Genomic DNA, 9,382 nt, shown 5'->3' on the forward strand with positions numbered 1-9,382 from the left:
GTCAAGTTCCATGAAAAGGGTTGAAACAAAGCTTTCTGTCTTCCACAGTTTGAGGGCAGAAACAGGTCTTGGCTTTTGCTGCCTTCCACATAAAGAGGAGAATTGGATTATTCCATGGAGAAGACACATGGAGTTCTTCTCCGAATGGAGCAGTTCAGGAAGAACCTGATTTTCTCTGTTCTTTACTTCCAGGGGCTCTCATGACACCGAACACGAAGATGCAGCGATTTGAGGTCCTAAAGAATGGGACTTTTGTCATCCGAAAAGTCCAGGTCCAGGACCGGGGACAGTACGTTTGCACAGCGAAGAATTTGCACGGAGTGGACCAGATGTTGGTCCTTTTATCCGTGATGGCGCAACACCCCCAAATCCTCGCCTCCCATTATCAGGATGTCACCATTTACTTGGGAGACACAATCGCCATGGAGTGTCTGGCCAAGGGGACCCCTGCCCCCCAGATTTCCTGGATTTTCCCCGACAGGACGGTGTGGCAGAACGTGTCCCCCGTGGAGGGCCGCGTCACGCTGCATGAAAACCGAACCCTGTCCATCAAGAACGCATCCTTCTTGGACAGAGGCGTCTACCAGTGCGTGGCCAGCAATGCCGCGGGCGCGGACAGCCTGGCCATCCGCCTCCACGTGGCCGCCCTGCCTCCCGTCATCCACCAGGAGAGGCAGGAAAACATCACGCTGCCGCCCGGCCTCAGCATCCATGTCCACTGCACCGCCAAAGCCGCGCCCCTGCCCACCGTGCGCTGGGTGCTTCCCGACGGCGTCCACATCCTGCCCTCGCAATTCCTCCGCGGGAACCTGTTCGTCTTCCCGAACGGGACACTCTATATCCGCAACCTCGCACCCAAGGACAGTGGCCGCTACGAGTGTGTGGCAGCCAACCTGGTGGGCTCCGCGCGCAGGACGGTGCAGCTGGCGGTGCAGCGCGCTGCAGCCAACGCGCGCATCACCAGCGCGTCTCCGCCGCGCACCGACATCAGGTACGGCGGACTCCTGAGGCTGCACTGCAGCGCGTCCGGGGACCCCTGGCCGCGCATTGTCTGGAGGCTGCCCTCCAAGCGTATGATGGACCCGCTCTTCAGGTACGCGTCCCCCCTGCTCAGGCCTCAATTTCCCCGGGCATTCTTTAGCAGGTGCTTCTATTAGCAAAAGTCAGGTGGAGTGCAATCACAGGTACACTTGTTTTATCCTTTCCCCTTTGTTCTGGAAATGCCACGGTGTTTAGGGTATATTTAAGGATGAGAAACTCAGGACCCCAATGCCACCGTTGTATTGGTAGTTTTGAAGTCAGAAGCCCCCGAATCTTTTTACCAGGTTACTGAAAACATTGCTTTCAAAGGGCTTCAGGAGACACCAGCATTTATAAAAAGGTCCTCTGTCATTCTTTCCCTGTTGCCCCTTTAACTGAAAATCTTTTGTAAATAGGAGCTCAGAAGGTCCGGGGCTTAGGGCCAGCTTTTACCATTTCAAGTGGAGCTTTCCCTGCCCTCATGTGTTGGGAAGGTCCTAGGACACCTTTTCATGTGGCGGAGCAGAAAAGAGCATAACTCTTAGTTCACACAGCCCTTGATCCCCCCACTATTATGCCAGATGGGGATTTTTTTTTCATACAATAAAATCTTGTGTTGGTGAACGGAGATCAGAACAAATTCTTTGTCCCCTCCTCCCTTCCTCCCCTAAGAAAAGAAACCAAATAACTTTTGGCTTGATAATTATATTGTAACTGTATTTTAAATGACGATATTAGATAAAACTATTTAGGTTGTCTTCTATTTCCCTTAACAAATTTCAGTAGGTAGAATGTTCAGACCTTATTCAAAAATTACATTTACATTCGAATGAAAGGACGAAAAAAACTTTTCAGGTATTATGACAGCACGAGGATAGTGCATGTGGAATTGTAAAAATGCATTTTGCTTATGAAAGCGTCACCATCTAATCAAGCCCGTCATTGCCTAGATATATAGCAGACACTTGGCAAAGTCTGGAAACAATTTTGCTTCTCACAAATGGTGAGGAAGGTGCTTGCTCCTGGCATTGAATGGATAGAAACCAGGCATGCTAATTAATTCAACATCCTACAATGCACACGATGTTTCCCCACAACAAGGAAACATCCAGTTCCAAATATAAATACGGCCGAGGCTGAGAAACCCTCATCTATGTGGCTTCATGTATTTATTCGGTTACCCAATAATGTTTTCTAAGCCCCTCCTGGGTGCATGGACCACTGTTCTAGGTGCTGGGGACATGGCAGTAAAAATGAGAAACAAGGGTCCTTGGTGAGTGGGTGAGGGTTTGGACATATAAAAACTGAGAAAGGCCAGCTTCCCAGACAGGGGGACAGTTCTGCCTCCCAGTAAAAATGGGACAATGTCTGGAGATGCTTTTAGTTGTCAGAACAGGAGCTGGGGTGCTAGTGGCATCTCGTAGAGACCAGGGATGCCATTCAAAACCCTACAATGCACTGGATGGTCCCCCATGCTTCCCTAAAAGGATCTATCTCTAGTGCCTAAGTGAAGAAATTTTGGGTGAGATACAGAAGAACCAACAACTCCTTAATAAGTGTTTCAAAAACTAGAGGAAGGAGACAGAGGTTGGGAAGATGGAATCAATGAATTCTCCGTGGTGGTACGGATGGGAGTGTAGGCAAACTGATAAGGTGCTTTCCCCTAACATGAATTTTAACTTTAGGTACCTGGATTGTGCCCATTGTATGTTGATTAATCAATCCAAAATACCCCCTATTCGGTTTACCCCTGTATACCTGCCAGCTCAGCAGGCATGCTTCCATTTTAACAGCTATTTCCAGTGGACATTGACATGGCTGATGGGATGTGAAATGCAGAAGATGAAAAGAATGTTCTTCCATTATGGGTTTTAGCCATCCCGTTAGTATCTCCACATCAATCATAAATCCTTCCATTATCATCTCTGTAGCTATAGTCTTACTAAATTCTGACCAACTAAATCCTTTAAGATGTGTTATTAAACAACCCACATGAGTTGTATAAAAGAGGGGGGCCCTTCATCTCACTACACATTGGGGTTATTTAAACATGCAGCTATTGGAGCTTTGCCTCTGGAAGATTAATCCAGGATTAAAAGCATGTATGCTTTTCAGAACTGCTAGGTTCATTCTGATTGCAACCAGGTTTAGGAATCGTGGCTGTAGAAGTTTCACAATGTTTTCAGACACATGCTACTGCAGTAAGTTTTGGATTTAAAATACCAAGCACATAAAAATATCTTCAACTTCTCTGCAACTATCAAATGCTCCGGTGAGTTATCTTGTCCTAGTTCTCATGCATGACCAGCGGAACAGTTTATTTGGTCATTGTTAGTTATTGCTTTTATTAATAATAGGTTGAATTCAATCATAGATAGAGTCCCCCCCCCCCCATCTAGGTCAACGACACAGTTTTATAAATGCCATTGGAATAACAAGGTATTTAGGAAATATTTAAGAATGAAAATTCAAGGATCCTTGAGGGCCACCATTATGCTTTGTATGTAATGGAGATGTTTCAATCTGGACACTCCTGAATCTTTTTAGCACGTGACTCAAAATATTAGCTCCTAATGGCCCTAGAACACACCAGTATTTATAAAAATGTCACATAGTACTGAACATCTTCCTATCATTCTTTTCGTGTTGCCGCTTTCACTGAAAACTTTCATCAACATTAACTCAGAGAGTCTTGGGTTTAGGTCCAATGTTTATCATTTCAAGTGGAGTAATGGAAAGCTAGCATTGGGGTTTTAGATGGTAAGTGTCATGCTGCTTTGATGTCTCCTGCTTCATAATGGGATACAACCTCACTAAAAATATGACAGGAATAAAAATGGTATTTAAATTATTTCCTTCGAGAAGAACTTCATGAAGTTACCTTGGATTCAGCCTTTCCATGACTGTAGTATTTTACCTTTACAATAAGCTGAATGTACACTGAGTCCCACATCAAATGCTTGATCCACATGCTTTCCTACTGCCAGGGTGGACATCTGTGACTGCATTTCCAGTCCTTAGTTCCGTGGCTAGACGTAGCCTAAGGGTGGGCTCCAACAGGCCGTTCTTATTTGCAGTAAATCACTTTAGCATTTGGACACAATTCCCTCCAGGCCACAGAACCCATCTGACATTCTGCAGTAGCAGTAGCATGTGCTGATATTTCTCAGAACCACATGTTTCTGTTTCGTTCCAGGGACCTACCGCCAGGCAGAGCACTTGGGAGACTAACATCTTATTCCTTGTATTTTTCTCCCTTAGCTTTGATCCCAGAATCAAAGCGTTCACCAACGGGACCCTGATGGTGAAGTCTGTCACAGACAAAGATGCTGGGGATTATCTGTGTGTGGCCCGGAACAAAATCGGGGATGATTATGTGAGACTGAAGGTGAATGTGGTGATGAAACCGGCCAAGATCGAGCACAAGGAGGAGAACGACCACAGAGTCTTCTATGGGGGTGATCTGAAAGTGGACTGTGTGGCTTCGGGGCTGCCCGATCCCGACATCTCCTGGAGCCTTCCGGATGGAAGTCTGGTCAACCCTTTCATGCAGTCGGACGACAGCGGTGGGCGGACCAAGCGATATGTGGTCTTCAACAACGGAACGCTCTACTTTAATGAAGTGGGCATGCGAGAGGAAGGAGACTATACCTGCTTTGCCAAAAACCAGCTCGGGAAAGACGAAATGAGGGTACGTGTGAAGGTGGTGACAGAGCCAACCACCATCCGGAACAAGACGTATTCCATTCTCCACGTCCCCTATGGGGATGTGGTCACTGTGGCATGTGAGGCCAAAGGGGAGCCCACGCCAAGGGTGACTTGGCTTTCTCCAGCCAACAGGCTGATCCCCACCTCCTCTGACAAGTACCAAGTCTACCAAGATGGCACCCTCTTGATTCAAAAGGTCCAGCGGTCAGACAGTGGCAACTATACCTGTGTGGTCAGAAACAGTGCAGGGGAGGACAGGAAAATTGTCTGGATCCACGTCAATGTCCAGGCACCCACAATCAATGGGAACCCCAATGCCATCACCACCGTGCGGGAGATAGCTTCCGGAGGCACTCGGAAACTCATCGACTGCAGAGCAGAAGGCATCCCAAAACCAAGGGTTCTCTGGGCTTTTCCCGAGGGCGTGGTTCTGCCAGCCCCATACTACGGAAATCGGATGACCGTCCATCCCAACGGCACGCTGGACATCAGGAGCCTGAGAAAGAGCGACTCGGAACAGCTGGTGTGCATCACACGGAACGAGGGAGGTGAAGCCAGGCTCATCGTCCAACTCACCGTCTTGGATCCGGTGGAGAAGCCTGTCTTCCACGACCCGGTCAATGAGAAGATCACTGCCATGGCGGGACACACCATCAGTCTCAACTGCTCGGCCACGGGGACCCCACCACCCACGCTTCTGTGGCTCCTTCCCAATGGGACAGAGCTCCCGAGTGGCAAGCAGCTGCAGAGGTTCTACCACAAAAAGGATGGCATGCTGCACATCAGCAGCCTGTCCTTTGCAGACGCGGGGGCTTACCGCTGTGTGGCTCACAACTCTGCTGGCCATTCGGAAAGGCTCGTGTCTCTGAAGGTGGGGCTGAAACCCGAAATGACCAACCAGTACCATAACCTGATCAGCATTATCAATGGCGAGACGTTGCACCTCCACTGCGGCATTCCTGGTGGTAGGCACCCACGTATCTCCTGGACGCTCCCCAGCGGCATGGTCCTGGAGGGTCCCCAGGCGGCCGGACGCTTCTCCCTTTTGGAAAATGGCACCCTCACTGTGCGTGAGGCGTCAGTGTTTGACCGGGGCACCTACAAGTGCAAACTGGAGACCGAGTTCGGCCCGTCCTTTAACAGTATCCCAGTCATCGTGATAGCATACCCTCCCCGCATCACGAGCGAGCCCATGCCCGTCGTTTACACCCGGCCTGGGGGCACTGTGAAAATGAATTGCATGGTGATGGGCATTCCCAAAGCAGACATCACTTGGGAGCTGCCAGACAAATCACACCTGACTGCCGGAGCACAGGCGCGACTCTACGGAAACAAATTCCTTCACCCACAGGGATCGTTAACCCTCCAGCACGTCACACAGAGAGATGCAGGATTCTACAAGTGTACAGCGAAAAACATCCTGGGCAGTGACTCAAAAACAACTTACATCCATGTCTACTGAAATACTTCCTGGAGAATGGGGACTCCAGAGTCACACTGCTTAGGAAAGGAAAACAAAGTGTCATTTGTAAGGAAAGCCAGGGCTGGGCATCAGCTCTACATCAATTTGTCAAGTTTGTGATAGGGTGGCCCAGGGTAGGTTTCAAGTTGCAGATGACCTTTGCTTCTTGGCCAAAAGAAAGTGGTAGAGACACAATAATAAAGAGTCAGCCTCTCTGGAACTTCTTTACATGTTTACAGAATATGATGTGTTCTCATCTGGCATTTCACATACCCGAGAACCAAAGTGCAATTTCTGCTTAACAAGTGCTACTCCACTGCCTTGAGGCATTTTATCAGGGCACCTAAGAAGCATTCACAGAAAATATACTATTGAGATTAAAAGTGCCTTGCATCCACACTGAAGTTGCTTCAACTAGTTAACTCGCTGCAGTTTTGACACGCTAGGATGCCCTAGAATGAGTGCTAATCTTTCATTTATTCCCTCTGTCACTTCAAAACTCCAGTTTTTCATGCAAAGGTTTAAAACCAGAGCGGTCCATTTTCAATGCATGGTTTCCTACATCATGCCTACCACTTTATATGAAAGAAGTCTTTCTTCTGGGAACTTACTTTTTTATATATTGTTATATATAGTTTTTTCTTTCTAATCAGACTATGAGACTATACCCTCTGTCTCATTAAAAATAATAAATTATTGGTCTTTACAAGACTTGGATACATTACAAGCAGGCATGGAAAATGCATTTTTTTTTTATTTCCTCCCCTCCCACCTTCCAGTTCAGTAACCCAGCAGCAGGGGAGTCCGGGATGATGGATTTGCTTGTGTATAAAGTCTATCTTGGGAACTGTGGTCTGGGGTAGAGGACAGGAGGGGAAGCAGAAAGCTGATGCTTGCAAGAATGGAACTGCAAGCATCTTCCTAGGTGGGCCTGCAAGCTTTTTCTGCAGCATTGGAGCTGGTCATCTGGTCTACCACAGCCCTCTGTGGCAGCCCCTTCCCCACCACAATTCACTCTGTGGGCACAGGTAGTAGGAAATCTGTTATTTCTGTGACTGCTTTACTGTATTTTTAAGGTCAATAGGCTGTATATTTGATAATAAAATAATATTTTCCAAATAGCATGTCAGTGACGACAAGAATTTTTGAAGTGCAAAAGAATTTCAAAAGAATCTGGGTTTAATTCAGAGTGCGTGAAACACTGCTTATCTCGGCCACATGTCAATGATTCCATTCTCTACAATTTTTAAAAATAGATAATAAACTGAGTCAAAGGCAGTAGGTCGAGTGACATATTTAACAGACAGGAAAAGGTTTGCCCCTTAGGTCCAAGTTTGCTGACAGTTCCAATTTTAAGCACGACAGCTTGAAAAATTGAAAAGCGTGGCCACAGGAAATCTTTCAGGAAATTTTTTTTGGCAGAGAGACACTCCAGGGTGCACGCACTAGCATTCCTTAAATATGAAAAACTGCCCTTCTTTGGCATTTTCTGAAGGGGAGAATAAAAGCAATTAACTTAATTGCAATTGACTTAATTAATTTACCTTAACTGGTAAATATTTGGAAAGAACATGATGGTCAGCATTGTAAGAAACAGTCCCCATAATTAGAGAATGCAGTCACTGAAACAAAAAGAATGTTTTTGCATGACTCTATGGGAAGCCCAGAATCTCTCTTATTTATTAATCCATTCATTCGCTGGACAATCTCTGCTCAACCCTTAAAATGATCTGGGTATCAGGAGAGGTCCTTGAAATACTGAAATATGGTGGGAAATTCTACTTGTTGAGGAGCTCCTGTTCAACAGACGAGACCTTAGCTAGACCAGGGCTTCTCAGCCTCAACACTGTCGGCATTTGGCACTAGAAGGTACTTGGTTGTTGACAGCGTCCTGGGCATTGTAGGATGTTGACAAGTATCGCTAGACTGCACCCATTAGATGTCTACATCCCTTCCTCAAGGCATGACCACAAAAATATCTTCAGACATCACCTAGTATGCCCCTGGGGGGTGTGTGCGGCAGAATTACCCTAGCTGAGAACATAGACAGACAGACAGATGGATAGATATAAAGATAGAAGATAGATAGATAGATAGAGATAGAGATAGATAGATAGATGGATGGATGGATATAGATATAGATAAGTAGATAGATAGATGGATAGATAGAGCAATAGATAAAGGTATATAGAGATAGATAAAGGTACAAGGAGATAGAGATAGGTAGGTAGATGATAGATAGATAGATATTGATGGATAGATGAAATATAAACATATAAATAGGCAGCAGATAGAATGTTTGATGCTGGTGCAGTGTTTCTCAAACTCTACTATTGACGATTAGGTCAGGATAATTTTCTGGATTAGGGGCTGCCCTGTGCATTGTAGGATGTAGAGCATCCTCCCTGGATTCCACTCACTAAAGCCAACACACGAACACCTAGTTGTGACAACAAAAAGAACTAAATAATGTCCCTGAGGCCAGAGTCGTCGTTGGTTGGGCATTGCTAATAAGTGCCTGATGGAATTGTATAAATATGCTCATTTGGGCTGCCTGCCTCAGTGCATGAGTTGGGGAAACTAAGACCCAGGATGGAAAAGAGACTTCAATGTATGGAGAGCATCCACTGGACACAACTTGGTCTATAATCTTACCTGGAAAAACCTGGTGAAACATTGCATCATGTCATTGTTCTGTGCTCGCAAGAGATGGTAGATGGAGAACACACATTCATGTGTGGACTCAACATATGGTCTTTTGCAGACATGCCTTGACCTGAGATAGCCATGGAAGGATGAAATAGGTTTATGGTCTAAACTCAGTCTTACAGTCCAAAAAGGACTTTAGACAAGTATTGAGTAAGTTTAGTACAAGGCTGAGACATCAAGAAGCATTAAAGATGGTTGAGTGCCTTGGAGTATCAGGGAACTTGAAGGCTACATTTCAATGGAAGGTTAAAAGACATTTATGACCTAAATGTCATCTTTTGAGGCTTTGAAGATGGGTAGGAGAGAGGGACGGTAGCCCTGGTTAAAAAAAAAAATCCTAAAGAAAGTGACATTGCAAGTTAAGGGGCCCCTGGGTCTAGCGACAGATAAAAGTGGTAGGTGTATTTGGATTAGAATCTAAAATGTGTTTCATTTTTGGTAGAAAATGCTAAAATATTTAAAATCCTCTAATAAGGGAAATCA

General features: G+C 46.0%; 1 protein-coding gene across 1 annotated transcript in view; it reads left to right on the top strand.

Moving 5' to 3' along the window:
- Positions 1 to 9,145, top strand: part of MXRA5 (matrix remodeling associated 5) — a 30,983-nt gene extending 21,838 nt beyond the window's left edge. The window contains exons 6-7 of the mRNA XM_077145625.1: positions 193 to 1,093; positions 4,282 to 9,145. Coding sequence (XP_077001740.1) covers positions 193 to 1,093; positions 4,282 to 6,190 — 2,810 coding nt within the window. The 3' untranslated portion in view covers positions 6,191 to 9,145. The remainder of the gene's footprint in view (positions 1 to 192; positions 1,094 to 4,281) is intronic.
- The last annotated feature ends 237 nt before the right edge of the window (positions 9,146 to 9,382 follow it).

Source organism: Tamandua tetradactyla, chromosome X, assembly GCF_023851605.1.
Source record: "Tamandua tetradactyla isolate mTamTet1 chromosome X, mTamTet1.pri, whole genome shotgun sequence".
Classification (NCBI taxonomy): domain Eukaryota; kingdom Metazoa; phylum Chordata; class Mammalia; order Pilosa; family Myrmecophagidae; genus Tamandua; species Tamandua tetradactyla.